Source organism: Protopterus annectens, chromosome 2.part0 (assembly GCF_019279795.1).
Source record: "Protopterus annectens isolate FY-2018-M chromosome 2.part0, PAN1.0, whole genome shotgun sequence".
Lineage (NCBI taxonomy): Eukaryota > Metazoa > Chordata > Ceratodontiformes > Protopteridae > Protopterus > Protopterus annectens.
Window position 1 is genome coordinate 213,994,447 of NC_056728.1, and position 17,476 is coordinate 214,011,922.

Consider the following 17,476-nt stretch of genomic DNA (forward strand, 5'->3'; position numbering starts at 1 on the left):
GCAGTGCAGTTGTGTTCTTCCTACTTTATTACCTTATTTTTGCTGTGTGCTCTTAAGTGTTCAAGTGCTTTTATTCTGCTGCATTTATTACTACTTGTTAGTAGCCTGATTAAATGTGTTTGTTATACTAGCATCTTAATATCTTAGTTTTGGTTTTAGCACTTGTGCTTTAGACCAGTTACTTTACATTTAACAAGGTTCTTGTGGTCTACACTCTTGTGGACAAACCCTCTCTCCATAAGTCAACCAAGTATTCAGAACACTATGTCTGGACAATTCCTATTAGTTTCTCCTGCCAGCCTGCTCGACATGGGCATACTGAGACAGTGTAGCAAGTGCCTCATGTTTACTGACATCCCTCTTCTTCTAGCACATAATTTTTTCTACTTGCAAGAAATGCATCTACATCAGTAACCTGGAGTCCATGCCGTCTCGCTCCACAGTCAGTACTCCTGACAAAGAGGAGTTTGCCAGCACAAACACCACACTTAGCACATCACATAGCCAAGCACAACACACACACACCTATGTAGAAGTCCTCAATAAGACTTACCAAAACAGCAGAGACCTCCAAAACACACTCACAAACACTCCACACACAACACCAAATAAATCACACACCGCAGATAACACACCAGTGTCTCACAAACACAGCCCATGAGGTAAAACAGTAAACCATCACAGGCCACAAGACATAATAAACCAAACATACTAGACATTGGCGACTCAATTGTGAGACACACCGATGTCCCCCTCACCAGTCTTGACAAGTAGAAGGTCATGGTCAGTTGCCTGTCTGGTGCCAGAATCCACCACATCACACACAGATTTAAGTCTCTCCACAACAAGCACAAGTGCAACTCCGTCATTGTCCATGTTGATGCAAATGACTTGAGACATAACTCCCTGGACTGTATGAAGAGAGACATGATTGAGCTCTGAGTACGTTTCCCAGGCAGGTATGACCTTAACCCTAAGCTGCATCCTACCTTAACCAAGAATGATACCACAATACCAACAAAAAATAGACTTCAACAATTGGCTTAGTTTCTGGTGTCATTCCAAGGGGATCCAGTATCTGTCTGCCTAGGATGACATGGTCGACAGGCCTCAATGCTTTGCTAGTGATGACCTCCATCTGTCACCATTGGGTTCCCAGATCCTGGCCAAGGCTCTAACCTCCCCAATTGTGCCTTTTTTAGGCAATGTCCCAAAGTCATTTCTTCCAACATAAAAGATCTGTCAAAAACAAATTGAAGGTCATGCTGCTTAACGCTAGGAACCTTAACCTGAAAATGCACTCACTGGAGGCTCTCTCCAGACTGGAAGATGCTGATATCTGTGCGGTCATGGAAACTTGGTTCATGGCTGCAGAGAGCACCCTACCTTACCAGACTATACCTCATTCCACACATTCTGACACCAAGATGAGGTCAGGAAGGCTAAGGGTGGTAGAGTCTCTATCTTCATTAAGGACAGGCACATCTCCAGACTGATTTGCCAGTATGATGCATTGGAACTACTCCAAGTGCAACTGACAGTTGGCAAGACACCCATCCAAGTTGTAGCCAGCTATAGACTCCCCTTCATGACTCAGGACATTCACTCCTCTTACATGTATCCACTTGACTCCATCAAGGTACCCCCTAACATCCTGATCCTTGGTGACTTCAACTGCCACACCATAGACTGGGTGAACTGTTCTGGCACTAATGCATTCACTTAAGCGATTCCTTGACTTCAATTCTAACGCACTAGACTAGCTCGTCTCATCCCCCACAAGGAGAGATAAAATTCTGGAGTTGGTTCTCACCAACATGGGCGACTGCTGCACTACTGTTCTTCCCTGGTGAGATCAGATCATCGGACTGTCTCATTCGAAATTTCTCTCCCACCCAACCCCCCTCCCACAACCGTAATCAAGCTAAAAAACTTATCAAAAGCTGGCTACAACCTCCAAAGGGAGAGGGTATCTGTAGCTTCACATCACTGCCCCCTTCAGAAGATGCAAACAACTATGCTGAACAGTATGCCAATGCAGTATACTAGCACATGTACAACTACATGAACTCAGCCATACCCAATAGAACTAAAACCTGCTCCTCAAGGAAACACAGTCCTGTTTGGTGGACATCCTCTATCAACAGACTTTACAACAAAAGGAAGAAGCTGTTGTCCAAGGGTAAAAAGTAACATATTCCAAATTAGAAAAACTCCATCCTTGGCTTCAACAAGCAAATTAGATCACTAGTGAAAGCCTCCAAAGCCAATTATGAATCTAAACTAGCCTCCGAAACAAAGGGAAACCACAAAGCCTTCTTCAGTTACGTCAGAAACCTCCATGGCAAAGCCCAGGTTTGTTCCGAAGTAGTACTTAACAGTATCACTTACACCTATAATGTTGACTTAGCCAACCTGCTAGCAACTTGGTTCAGCACAAACTTCACTCCCCTGTCCCCACCATAGACCCTTTTGACATCCCCAATACTTGTCCTGTACATTACATCTCTGTAGATCAAGTGCTAAAGACCCTATCCAAGGCAAGGAACACAGCTGTCATGGGACCTGATAGTATCCCAGGCTGTATTCTGCACCATCTCCAGCAAGAACTGGGTTCGCCATTAAGCATCCTATTCAACCACAGCCTAAGTACAGGCTTCATTGCAGCAGAGTGGAGAACTGCCATTGTCATCCCTTTCCGCAAAGGTGGTGCCACTATTGACACTGGAAACTGTCACACCATTACCTAGACAAGTCTGATCTGTAAAGCCATGGAGCATATTATTATGGATCTCATAAATGAGGACACAGGCAATCTCCAAGCACTTGACCCACACAGTTTGAATTCGTCAAGGGGAGATCTTGCCTGTTGAACCTGGTTGACTTCTTTGAAACTGTTATCAAGGCCCTGGATGACAAAGTCAGTGCATGCAGCTTATCTTGACTTGGTCAAGGCCTTTGACACAATCCCCCACTCAGGCATCATCGAAAAACTACTTGACGTAAATCCCTATCTCATCAGGTGGGTGGCCAACTGGCTCACCGACAGGACCCTCAAAGTCAAAATAGGCGTCTCCACCTCTGATAGCAGACCTGTCATTAGTGGAGTTCCCAGGGGATCTGTCCTGGGACCCCTACTGTTTTGCATCTATTTCTCAGTAGTCCAAACAAAGGCAAAAGGCTTGTGGCTGACCAGGTTTGCGGACGACTGTAAGTTGGGTGCTGTCATTGACTCCCCAAATGATGTTAACATACTGCAAGAGGGTCTCACAGTAACTAATGACTGGTGTCAAAGTCATGGCCTCAAGCTAAAAGCAAAAAAATGTATCATACCATTTGGCACTAACACAAACTACCGATTACCACATCAGTGGCAACTCCGTAAGTACACAACCTGTGGTGAGAGACCTGGGTACTCAAGTTGATGATCTCACATTTAGCCATCATATAGCGGCAGTGGTCAGAAAAGTCTTTTACTTGGTTCATCTCATAAGTAAAGAGATTGCTTCCAGACAAAAGGAGGTTATTACCTCTCTATACTCCTCTTTCATTAGACCAATAATTGAGTATAATGCCCTGTTTGGTATGTACCTCTCCAGACATGTGCACCAACTGGAAAGGCCACAGAAATACCTCACAAAGAGAATCCATAACCTCCAAAACCTCTCCTATGTGGACAGGCTGAAATCACCGTTACTCTACTCTGTATCGTACAGATTGCTCAGAGGTAATCTGTCTCTCACCTACAGGGCAATCTCGGACCCTACCCTACTAGAGATGCTCCATATCCGTAAGTCTGACTCCTCGTGCATTACCCACTCGATAGACCTAAATCTAATATGCAATAGCAACAAAACCTGCTGAACAGGTTTGTCTCCCAGCGACTGCCCCATCTCTGGAATAGACTTCCCATACATGTCAAGCAAAGTAGCTCACTGACCCTCCTCAAAACACAATCTTGATGAGTGGATGGGAAACTGTAAATTTGTCCCAGGGGTTCCACCTTTGTCCCTCATTGACAAGGGTGGCAGGTGCTGACTGAGGTTTGTTTTTTTGGGATAAACACTTGGCTAGGCTTGTAAGGGCCTCAGTGTGGAAATATAACATTACTTTGAGGCCATAGGCGTCTTTTAATAGTAAAGATTAAGGCTAGAAAATAAGGTAGATTAGGGAGGTAGTGGGGGAAGATTTTAGGTAGGGTCAGTGCAAGAGCAAGTCCAGGAATTTAATAGGAGGTCTTTAAAACAGGAAGTATTGGAAATCATTCTAACATATAGGGGCAGTTTGTTCCATGCGTTGACAACTGAGTGGGAGTAGAGGGGTTTACCAATTTTTGGGAGGTTTGTAAATCTCCAGGAGGTGTTGGTCATAGCTATTGAGTGTGTGCTTAGGAGTGTAGAGAAAAAAAATGGATGACAGAGCTGGACAGGAATTGGATTTGTTAAGGATAGAATGAGTCAGGTGTACCTGAGGAGTTCAAGCCACTGAATGCTTTTAAGAGATGGACAATGATGTGAGCGATAGGGATGATTTGAAGCAAATCTAGCAATTTTGTTGTAGGTGTGTTCTAGCTTAGCCAGGAGATTAGTTTATAGGTTAGTAAGAACAGGGGCAGCATATAAGAGTGGGTAGTATATAAGCTTGTTTAAGAGGTTTTAGATTCATTTGTGAGGAATTGTTTTATTTCTGTAGAGCAGGCCAAGTTTTTGATGTGCCTTTTTAATGCACTGCTGTATGTGAAGGTCAAATTTTAGTTGGTCTGTAATGATCCCCTAGATGTTTAGTGTGGGATTCGACCTTGATAGTTGTGCTGTTCAGTGAAGAGATGGAGAAAAGCAGTTTTGAGGTGTTGGAGGGATTTGAGGAGGAAGAGGAAAAGTTTGGTTTTGTTGAGATTTAGAAGGAGCTGGTTTGAGGTTAGCCAAGATTCGACTGAGTGGAGAGATTCTTGAGTAAGAGTAAGGAGGTGAGAGCGACCATCACAGTAGGCAATTATAGTAGAGTCGTCAGCGTACTGAATTACCAAGGAGTGAGGATAGGAAGTGTAGAGGTTGTTAGTAAAAATGTTAAATAGTAGGGTTCCAAGAATAGAGCCTTGGGGAACTCCAGTCTGGACTGGTAGGAAGGGAGAGGTTGCAGAGAGCTATTTTACTGACTGTTGTCTTGAGAGAAAGCTGGTAAACCAGGAAATAGCAGTGTTGGACAGATTAAAGCTAGCAAGTTTTTTTTAGGAGGATGTTGTGGGTGACATTGTAAAATGTTTTTGAGAGGTCAAGGAAAAGACGGGAGATTAATTTATTATTGTCTCGTGATTTTGGAGATAGCTTGTGTGAAAAATGCAAGTGCTGTGGAGGTACCGTGGTGTGGGCAAAATCCATGGTGGCTGTGTGTTAGGAGATTTTCTTGTAGAAGATGATCTATGGGCTGTTTATGGCTACACTTCTTAAGTATTTTTGATAGAGGAGACAGAATAGTGATAGGCCTGTAGTTTTAGGGGTCAGTGGAATTGCCTCCTTTATGTAAGGGTGTAACATAGAATTTCTTCCAGATTTGAGGAACAGTGTTTTCTTGGATTGATCTATTGATAAGTATGAAGATAAGGTAAGCAATGGAATGAGCAGCAGGTTTAAGGAAAAGAGGTGGCAGGTTATCAGCAGAAGGTGAACATGTCTTGAGTTTAAGGAGTGCTCTGATATGAGGTGCGGGGACAGGCTTAAGAGAGAAGGCAGTTTATAGATGGAAGGAGAGGTAGAGGGGTGGCTGGATGGAGAGGCAGAGGTAGAGGGGATAGGCATTTGTACCCTGTTTAGTTTCTGAATGGAGTCAATAAAGAAGGAGTTAAGAGAAGCAGTGTCAAAAGCAGAACTGCTGGTAGAGGGAGTAGAGGGTCTGCCAGGGTGTACAAGTTTATTGTACTCCAAAATTTGGGTGGGGGGGGGTTAGTCTGTGGCTTAAGATAAACATTTCTTTTATCGTTGTCAATTAGTTTTCACTTCAAAACCGTTCTGAAAGACTTATCCAAAATCTCTCTCTGTTCTTGCTCAACCCCAGGATAAATTATACCTCTAAATATGAACAAGTACCTATTTATACCTTACACCTTCTTACTCCCCCCTTTTGCCCTCACTTTTTTAGTTGAATCAACCTATCTCCCTGACTTTGTCTAAATATGCTATAAATCCTGTTTTTCTCCTACTTAATATTGCAGTTCCTGTTTATATTATGCTAACTTATCTTTAATGTCTCTAAACACTGTAAAAGCTCTCTAAATATTAAGTAATTTCATATCTGTTGTATCTATTCATAACCAATGTATTCACATTGTCTAATTTTGTATAATTATTAAAACTCTAGATGTTTTTGTATTACTTTTGAAGATTGTAAAATTATTGTTCTTAAAATGTTTTTGTAAGACACTGGAGCTTTTTCCACTTGGGCCTCTGCTAAGAAATGGGCACCTACCCAGTCAGGCTTTCCTGTTAATCAAATCCATCCATGCATTCACAACCCTCTTTCCCATTTTTGCAAATGGGGTTGGGATGTCACTTCAACAGAGATAGTCATCTAGAGCTAAGGTTCACACCGCTAGATGGCTAGCCCTGCTGTAGCTGTTAGTCCATACGACCCAATCGCATGCACACTCCTATCTATAGCCAATTTAGAGTATTCAGTCCAACTAAAGCATGTCTTTGGAGTGTGGGAGGAAACCCACACAAACACAGGGAAGACATGGACTCCACACACAAGGTACTGCAGCTGAGAATCGAACCAGTGTACATTTTGCTATGAGGTGACAGCACTCTCCACTGTGCCACCGTGTCGCCCTAATGAAATGTCAATAAAATAAAAAAATAAATCCCTCTTCCTTCATTTACCTTGGTACTGTAATATTTCTACACCCCCCCCCATCATGTATCCTATACCATGTACTGGAACCCTTTGTATATTACGCTTCTGCAAGAGCAACCTCCCTTCATGTGCCATTTTGCTGTAATACTGGACCATTTTGATTTCCTGTACATTGCTTGTTTTAGTCCTGGAACACCCTTCCTTTGTGTACCATCCTGCTGTAATATTTTCCCTTCACCATGATAGACGAATACTTTCCATTTATGCACCACGTAACTTTAATGTAACAGCTTCCCCTCATATAATACCTTGCTGTAATACTGGAATTGACCGCCATGTATATATGACATTGTTCTAACTGGAACACCCTCACTTTATGTACTTGTGCTGCTGTAATACCAGAATTCCCTTCCCTTTTTGTACCATCCTGCTGTAATACTGTAGCATTTTCCCTTTGTGTACCATGTTTCTGTAACATTGTAACACTTGTCTGTCATGTAAATCTTGACTAATACTGGAACACCCTCTCTTTTTATGTACAGTGTTACTGGAATACTGGAAAATCCTCCCTTTTTGTATCTCATTACTTTAGTACTGGAACACCCTATCTTTACATAGCATGTTACTGTAATACCGAAGTACCTGCTGTTTATGTACCATGTTAATGGAATACTGGAACACCCTCTCTTTATGCACCTTGTTACTCTAATACTGGGATACCTCTCTCTCTCTATGTACCATGTTACTATAATAATGGAGCACCCTCTCTTTATGTACCCTGTTACTGGAACACTGAAGGCAACCTCTCTTTTTATGTCATGTACTGGAATACTGCAACACCTTCTGTTTATGTACTGTGTTACTGGAGTATTGAAGCACACTCTCTTCATGTAGTGTGTTACTGAAATACTGAAACACCCCATCTTTATGTACTGTGTTACTGCAATAATGGAACACTCACTTTTTATGTTCAGTGTTATGGTAATACTGGAACAGCACCCTTTTTTGTGTACCATGTTATTGTAATACTGGAACACCCTTCCATTCTTTACTGTAATACTGGAACACCCACTGTGTATATACAATGTTACTGTAATACTGAAACATCCTCTTTTTGTGTACCATGTTACTGAAATACTGGAACACCCTCTCTTTATGTACTGTTACTGTAATAACACCTGCATTCAGAGATACTCCCAGCAACTTATTAGATCTCATAAATTCCAAGAGTGATGGAGCCTCTCCAACTTCGACCCTGATGTGTTTAACAGTAGACTCACCCCTATTAACTTGTCCATCCTATTCCACCTACCCCTTGACAACACTGCACATAAATTCAACCACACTTTTCTAGATGTTCTTAAGTACGTAGCTTCCCCTAGGAAAATCCAAATTAAATGTCTCTTTACACCCTGGCTCACTCAAAACACTTGCTCTTTAATGCACAAGAGAGACGATGCTTGGAAAACCCAGCAAAGTATAAAATCCCCTACCCACCTCCAAAACTATAAGAAACTCCATAAGCTCGCTAAAATCATGTAAATGATAAGAAAAACATGTGCCTAAAGCCTCAAACTAGTCATCACAACAATCCTAAAATTTTCTGGAACACTATTAACAAGATTCTTCATCCTAGTAGACCCACTATACCTAATCCTTACCCTAACAATTCTCCAACTGAAACGACCACTATTCTTAACTCTTACTTTGTCAATTCCTTCAGCAAACTAACACAAATTAACCACACCTCCAACCTTTCCATTCCCCCTCCCCCCCATGGCACAAAAAACCTTCTCACTCAAACCTGTTCCGACTTCTTACATAAAATCTCTGCTTAACAAACGAAAGCCATACTCTCCCTCGGCTGATAATCTACCACCACTCTTCCTAAAGCTTACCTGTAAGTCAGTAGCCTTCACTATTTCCATCTTGATCAACTGATCTGTTCAAGAATCTACCATTCCCATTATCTGGAAAAAATTCTTTACCATACTAGTCCACAAGGGAGGACACTCCACTGACCTAACTACAGGCCCATAGCCATCCTGTCCCTCCTCTCTAAACTTCTTGAAAAATGTATACATAAGCAACTTCTTGATGGTCTTCTTCAGGAAAATCTCACTCATACCCAGCGCATCTTCCGCCCTAACCATGGCAAAATTACTGCTCTTATTTCCTTCACACAAACTCTCTCTCAAGCCAGAGACAACAATAAACTTGTTTTCTATTTCTAGACTTCTTCAAAGCCTTTGACACTGTCTTTCACCCCAAACTCCTTAAATTGTCTAATCTCAGTCTCTTACTCCTCTCTTAAATGGTTCTCACACTACCTCTCTAACAGACAACAGTACATCAGATGGCTCTCCTCCTTCGCTCCATGCCTTCCTGTCAATACAGGTGTACCGCAGGGTTCCATTCTCAGACCTCTGCTATTTAATGTTTTCACTAACTGTCTGCACACTTCCTGCTCTCACTTCTCTCTTGTATGATTCAAATAATATCTCTGTTTCAGACAGTCTCTGTCACCTCCACACATTAAGCCACAACTCTTTCATCTCTTTTAAAACTTGGTTGACTGACAGTCAAATCATACTTAATCCCAAGAAAACCAAATTCTCTTGTTTCTCCCCAAATCTCTCTCATCATAAATCTTTATTTACCATCACATCACTCAACAACACTGTAATCAGTGTTGAAACACATACCAAGCTTCTGGGTGCCATTGTTATTGATCAACTTAAATTTGATATACACATCTATAGCTGCATAAAAAGCCCCACCAAAAACTGGGCTTGCTCTATTGGAACAAAAAATTCCTTACCAAAGACTCTAGACTCTCCCTCGCCCATACCTACCTTCTTCCCAGGTCAATCTATGCCTTGCCAATCCTAACTAAACTATAAGCCTCTCTAAAGTCTAGGCTTGAACTCGATTGTAATAAAATTGCTAGATTCATTACAAGCCAACCTTACAAACTCTCACCACTGCCTTTTTCTCACATATTTTTGCTGGCTTGAACTCCCCCATCAGCTCTTACTTCCTCAACTCCTTATTTACTCCATCCTTAAACCTACCCCCTGCGCTGCCATCTCATTCGTCATCTCCTTTTATGCTCCTACTCGCTGTATCTGGAGCTCAGACCAGTTCCTTGTAGATATCTATAAACCCCCCAAAAAATTGGCCAACATCTGTATAGCTACTCTGCTCCTTAGCTTGGAATAAACTCCCCCTGCCATCAGAACTATATCTAGTACATATAACTTTGAAAAGGCCTTAAAAGAAATGCTACTAAACTCATGGATCTTCTCTTGCCAAAGTCCAGCCTAACTCTCTGTCTCTTGGTCACCTTAATTTCTCTCAACCTTCCATCTTCTACCTCCCTTACTTCTTTGAGCGTATAACTCTTTACTTTCTGATGTCCTTGTTATATCCTGTGTGTACTGCACTCATCTTTTCTACCTGGCTGTATTATTTCATCTCCTACTGTTCTTTTTACTCCTTAGCTTCCTCACCTCTGCTCTACCTTGCAGTACTTCTGGACATCCATTGTTACCATATCAACTTGTACTGTCTTTGTGTATCTTTTTACATTACTGCCTGCTGAATTTAATAATTCATGTATTCTGTGTAGTGTATTTAAATTATTATTTGTATCTTCAGTCACCTCTGTACTTGACTATACACTTGTATTTGAAACGTTTCTATGCATATTGTTATACGCTGACTTGCCAAGTTTTCTGTGAGGAGCTTTTCTCCCCAGACCTCCGCTGAAAATGGGCGCATGCTCAGCCAGACATACCCGGTTAACAAATGTCAAGTAAATAAATAATGGAACACACCCTCTGTTACTATAATACTGAGACAGCATAACTCTGTGCATCTTATTACTGAAATACTGGAACACCCTCTGTTTGTGTACTTACTGTAATACTAAAATAACACCCTCTGTTTATGTACTCTGTTACTGAAATACTGGAACACCCTCTCTTTATATACTGTGTTACTGAAATACTGGAACACCGTCTCTTTACGTACCATGGAACACCCTGTCTTTATGTAAAGTGCTACTGTAATACTAGAACATCTAGTCTTTATGTTTGGTGTTAATGTAATGCAGGAATACCCTGTCTTTATGTAGCATATTGCTATTTTACTGGAACAATCTGTCTTTGTGTGATATGTTACTGTAATACTGGCATATTCTGTCTTTATGTATCATGTTGTTATAACACTGTAACAAAACCCTTTTTGTGTACCATGTTACTGAAAAACTGGAGCATCCTCTCTTTATGTATCATGTTACTGTAATACTGGAAGAACACATTTTCTTTATGTACTGTTACTGTAATATTGTAACACCATCTCTTTATGTACCATGTTGGTGTGTTCCTGGAACACCATCCTTTTGTGTATCCTGTTACTTTAGTACTGGAACAACACTCTTTCTTTATATAGTGTTAATGTAATACTGGAGCACCCTCTCTTTGTGTATTTTGTTACTTTAGTACTGGAACACCCTCTCTCTCTATGTACTTTGCACAAAGGGAGGGTGTTCCAGTATTACAGTAGTACAGTGTGTGAGGATGCACCACTGGACCAGTAATCAAGGCACCTCAATCTTCACCACTGACACCAGTGGGGGACGTACACTGGGAGGATAGCAAGTACGCAGACAGTATTTCCAGATGCAGCTCTCCTGCATCAAGTGCAATTTCCTTTCAGAGCACACACAGACCCCAGTCAGTTCGGAGTTGGTTTCTCTACCTTCCTCCAGATCCCCAGTAAGACTCCCCACTGGCACAGCTGTAGAGTTCAGATCTCAACTGAGTGACCAAACCTAGACCTCCAGCACTGTCTCTGTCCAACCAATGCTTCATGTCCCTGGCCAAGTAGCCGTCAAGCACACCCTTTGAGGTTTGATTTACACACACTTGGCAATGGCTGACACAGGTTTACTAGCTATGCCCTCTTTTGCCCAGACTATAAGGTACACTACCACCAGTCAACTCCTTATCAGCTACTTTAAGGTCCTTAACAAAGGGTGTCCAGTCTTACTGTGTAATATTAATATTAACACAAATGGTAGTTTGACCAAGAGCAAAGCTGTTTGGAGTGGCCCCCACAGTGTCACCAAATAAATATGCAAGTACTCCCAAAACTTAAATATCTCTACAGAGATCACCCACAATGAAATTTTTAAATATTTTTAATAATAAATTATAAAAGAACGAGGCAATACTAAATATATATTCACAGTGACATCAGAGTCCAAGACCACAGGAAATATTTAAAACATCATTGCAGGACAGTCTCAAACAAATAAAGAAAAAGTATCTAAATCAAGCTTTACTATATTCTTGACTGTATCTAAGAGAATTATTGTAACCTAAGAACTTATTAATAGAGCAAGGGAGATGTGGTAACTAGATATTCTAGTTACTGCCAGGTCCAAGACAGAATATAGAATGCTCTGTCTCACTAAGAGACTTCTCAAATTACTACCTCAAACATTACTGCTGGGCTAGCTTGCAGAATGACATCATCACTTGTCATCTAACTCTAGTTCCCAGGCAAACCCCCCCACTACTGGAAGCTGGCATTATTTAGCATCTACCTGTGAAAATACATAGACAGATCTTAGGCAGATGCTAGAAGTCATAAAACAATTGCATTCCTTCATGCTTTCAAGACTAGTAATTAATTCACCCTAAAGATGATACAGAAAGCTTCTCAGCACAGACTGAGAGTCACTAGCTGCATTGAAAACTCAAAGATACCATCTTTTATTGCATAGCCTATAAAGTAATTTAATTTCAACTACCTTTCTAAAGTTTGCTGGACTGAAGTTAAACTCCTGTATTCCAGTTTCCACTGTTAAAATATATACAGTGGATATAAAAAGCGTACACGCCCCTGTTAAAATGCCAGGTTTTTGTAATATAAAAAAATGAGACCACAATAAATAATTTCAAAACTTTTCCCACCTTGAATGTGACCTTCAGTTGAAAAACAAACAAATCTGTTAGGGGGAAAAATATCAAAAATAAGAAAACCTGCAATAAGCTGGTTGCATAAGTGTGCACACTGTTAAACTAATACTTTGTTGAAGTACCTTTTGATTTCATTACAGCATTCAGTCTTGTTGGGTAGGAGTCTATCAGCATGGCACATCTTTACTTGGCAATATTTGCCCACTCTTCCTTGCAAAAGCACTCCAAATCTGTCAGGTTGCAAGGGTATCTCTTGTGCACAGCCCTCTTCAGGTCACCCCACAGATTTTCTATTAGATTTAGGTCTGGGCTCTGGCTGGGCCATTCCAAAACTTTAATTTTCTTCTGGTAAAGCCATTCTTTTGTTGATTTGGATGTATGCTTGGGGTCATTGTCATGTTGAAAGGTGAAATTCCTCTTCATCTCCAGCTTTCTAGCTGATGCCTGAAGGTTTTGGGCCAGAAGTGACTGGTATTTAGAACTGTTCATAATTCCATTCACCTTGACTAAAGCTCCAGTTCCAGCTGAAGAAAAGCATCCCCAAAGCATGATACTGCCACCACCATGCTTCACCATGGGGATGGTGTTCTTTTGGTGAGGCAAACTGTTGTGTTTGCGCCACACGTACCTTTTGGAATTGTGGCCAAAAAGTTCAACCTTGGTCTCATCAGACCATAACACATTTTCCCGCATGCTTTTGGGAGACTTGATGTATTGTTTTGAAATTTTTTAGCCAGGTCTTGATGTTTTTCTGTGTAATAAAAGGCGTCTGTCTTGCAACCCTACCCCATAGTCCAGACATGTGGAGAATACAGGAGATTGTTGTCACATGTAGTACACAACCAGTACTTGCCAGAAATGACTGCAGCTCCTTCGGCATTGCTGTAGGTCTTTTGGCAGTCTCCCTGACCAGTTTTCATCTTGTCTTTTCATCAGTTTTGGAGGGATGTCCAGTTCTTTGCATTGTCAATGTTGTCTCATATTTTCTCCACTTTTTGATGACTGTCTTCACTGTGTTCCATGGTGTATCCAATGGTGTGGATATTTTTTGTACCCTTCTGACTAATACCTTTCAACAATGAGATCTCTTTGATGCTTTGTTTGCTCTCTGCGAACCATGGCTTTTGCTGTAGCAGGCAACTGAGGAACTGTCAGGAAAATCCTACTAGGATAGCTGAACTTTATTTGGAATTAATCAGAGTCTCTTTAATTTATGTCAGGTGTGTACCCAAAAAGGCTGAATGTTGTAATTAAATCAAGAGGTGCTTCAACAAAGTATCAGTTTAAGGGTTGTGCGGTGTGCACACTTATGCAATCAGCTTATTGTATGTTTTTTATATTTTTATCCCCTAACAGATTTGCTTGTTTTTCGATTGAATTCTACAGGTTATAGGTCACATTTGTTTGTGTCTTTCGGCTTTTCCCAGTTAGGGGTTGTCACAGTGGAACTCCGGTCCGCTAATGATTGGCAGTAGAGTTTTACATACTGGCTTGCCGGGCCTAACGCACAACCTTCAACGAAGGAATGCCCGTTCACGCATGTCGCCACACAGAAGACGCTCTGACTGAGAATCGAACGGGCAACGTCTAACTGTGAGGCGACAACGCTACCGCAGCACCACCACAATTTATTGTGGTTTTATTTTTTTATATCACAAAAACCTGGCATTTTAACAGGGGTATGTACACTTTTTATATCTATTGTACATTTAGACAGTTGCAATAGTGCATGTACATTTCTGTTCTCTCCAGTTGAGCACACTGTGGATGCATTTCAAACACACTTTATAAAATACCTTTTCAACACGTCTGTACAAGCCAGTTTGATATACACATGATATACAGTTCTAATACATTTGTAATTGATATACACAAGACATACAGTTCTAATGCATTTGTAACACAATCATCTTATATAAATCATGTTGATATTCACAAATGCCATATAATTATTTACAGAATTCCAGATAGCTGTGCTGGCAGTATCTCCCTTCATGACACAGTACATAAAGAGAGGGTGTTCCAGTATTACAGTAACACAGTACATAGAGAGGGTGTTCCAGTATTAAAGTAAGAAGACACACAAAAGGAGGGTGTTCCACTATTACAGTATCTTGTTACTTTAATACTGGAACACCTTCTCTTTATGTATCATGTTGTTATGATATTGGAACACCCTGTTTTTATGTGCTGTTACTGTAATACTAAATCGACACATTCTTTATGTACTGTTACTGTAATACTGGAACACCCTGTCTTTGTGTTATCTTGTTGCTGTTATATTGGAACAACACCCTTTCTTTATGTACTGTTACTGTAATACTGGAACAACAGCCTTTCCTTATGTATTGTTACTGTAGTTACCAGAACACCCCATCCCTTTGTGTATCTTGTTACTTTAATAATGGATTACCCTCTCTTTATGTAGCATGTTACTTTAATACTGGCACACACCCTTTGTTTATGTACTGTTACTTTAATGTTGTACAAGAAAACAACACCCCTGGCTTGATGTGTTACTGTTGTAGAGTGTTTGCAAAAGGTAGAATTGTATATTGGAAGGGTTTTAAGAGTGTTACAGTGTAGTAGGCTAAGTACCATTACACAAAGATATGGCTTCTCGTAGTATTTCCTTATGACAGTAATCACAACAGTCTACTTTGGATCTCCTGCACGATAACAGCAAGTACTCTGTCTTCTGCACCTGCCCCGAGTTAGTGCTTCAAAGTTTTGAAAAAAAGTTTGAAAAGTGTGAACAATCACAATATTATAGTAGTGTTCTAAAGTATTTCGAAACTTCACATTTTAATTTTGACATCCCTTGAATGTATTTTGTTATACTACATGAGGTTCTGTATGATAAATGATGTTTTTTCCTCCTTTAAGTGCCTAATATACGTTCAGCTACCCTTTGTGGAGGATCTGAGACAATTTGCCTTCGCTTCTCTGCGGAACAACAAACAACACATACCTACTGGTAAGTTAAATGATGTGATTTTGATGTTTTTTTCTCCCTTATGTAGAACAAGGTTTTTGCCTTGCACATTGTATCTAGGACTGAGAGGCAGATCCCCCCATTGTAATCTTGGTCATGATTTCACCTGAATCTGTTATAATGAGGCAGATCCCCCCACTGTAATCTTGGTTGTGACTGTGACAAAGGCAAATACTGCCTGCCAAGCTAGCTGGAATTTTGTAAATAATTATATGTCATTTGCGAATGTTGACATGATTTGTGTAGATGTGTAACTGGAGGGAGATACTGCCAGCACAGCTGTCTGGAATTTTGTAGATGGTTGTGTGTCATTTGTGAATGTCAGCATGCTTCATGTAGGATGCTTGTGTTGCAGATGAATTAGAGCTGTGTGTCATATTGTGCCGATGTGTGCTGAAAAGATATTTTGTACTGAGCAGAAATGTATATACATATTGTAACTGTTTAGATGTGTATATTTTAACAGGGAAGGTAGAGCTCATGAGATTATCTTGCAAAATTTCAGAATAGTTGATATTGACTTATTTTATGTCTGGGCCACAAACAGAGATGTGATCTTTCAGTTTCAGTGCAGCAGGAGACATAATGTCTAGAACTAGAAGTTTTTTGTATTGTCTTTAAATGTGGAGTAATGTAAATTATTTTATAACTTCTCCCATTTGCCAAAAGATCTGAGATCTATGTATTTTCAAAGGTAGATGCTAAATGCTACCAGCTGCAATGGGGGTTTTCACGTGGAATGTCAGATGACAGGAAGTGATGTCATGGTGCAAGCTACTCCAGCAGTAATATTTGAAGTGTTAATTTAAGAACTCTCAGAGAGAGAGACTGGACATTTTGTATTTTGTCTTCGACATGACAAGAACATCTACTCGCCACATCTGCTGCTTGGTGCTCTATAAATAAGTTAACTAGGGTACAGTATTTTCTCTTAGATACAGTTAGAAACGTAGTGAGGTATAGTTCAGATGTTTCCTGCATTTATCTGAGACTGTCCTGCAATGTTGTTTTAAGTATTTTGTGTGATTTTGAACTCTTATGTAACTGTGATTATTTACTGAGTATTTCTTGTTCTTTTTTTATGTATTACTAAATATATTTAAACATTTAATTGTGGCTGATATTTGAGAGACATATTTAAGTTCTGAGAGTACTTGCATGTTTATTTGGTGACACTGTGGGCCATTCCTGATAGCCTTGCTCTTGGTCAAACAACCATTTGTCCAAAATAAGAAGAGGATGATACTCCACAACAAACGAAGCAAAACCAGATGAATGAAAAGACAAGTCCTTTATTCGAATAAGTAAGCGCTTTCACGTTGCTTGGAACGCTTCATCAGACTTCAACAAACCATAAAATTTAAATCAACTTATATATAAGTAAAACACCAATGAAAAACACATTAGCAAGTCACATGTATGTTACAAAAATACATAATTTCCTTTCCATAAAAATTATATAAATACATCATAAAGATCTCATGTTAATAAATGAATAGTAGAAGTAAAATATTAAAACATACTAAAACACATATTGCATAGTGAGACGTATTACTACTGTTTAATGTTTCAAAGGTTTATCTAATAAAAATGGTCTCAATGAAAATTTATCATTGAGACCATGACCTTTATTCGCAGATAG

The 17,476-nt window shown here is 40.2% G+C and overlaps 1 protein-coding gene across 3 annotated transcripts in view; it reads left to right on the forward strand.

Moving 5' to 3' along the window:
- The window catches only part of XRCC5 (X-ray repair cross complementing 5), a 2,194,257-nt gene that overhangs the window by 866,100 nt on the left and 1,310,681 nt on the right, over nt 1-17,476 (forward strand). For all 3 annotated transcript variants that reach the window (XM_044060671.1, XM_044060672.1, XM_044060673.1), the window contains one exon: nt 15,726-15,816. In XM_044060671.1, the coding sequence (XP_043916606.1) occupies nt 15,726-15,816 (91 nt within the window). The remainder of the gene's footprint in view (nt 1-15,725; nt 15,817-17,476) is intronic.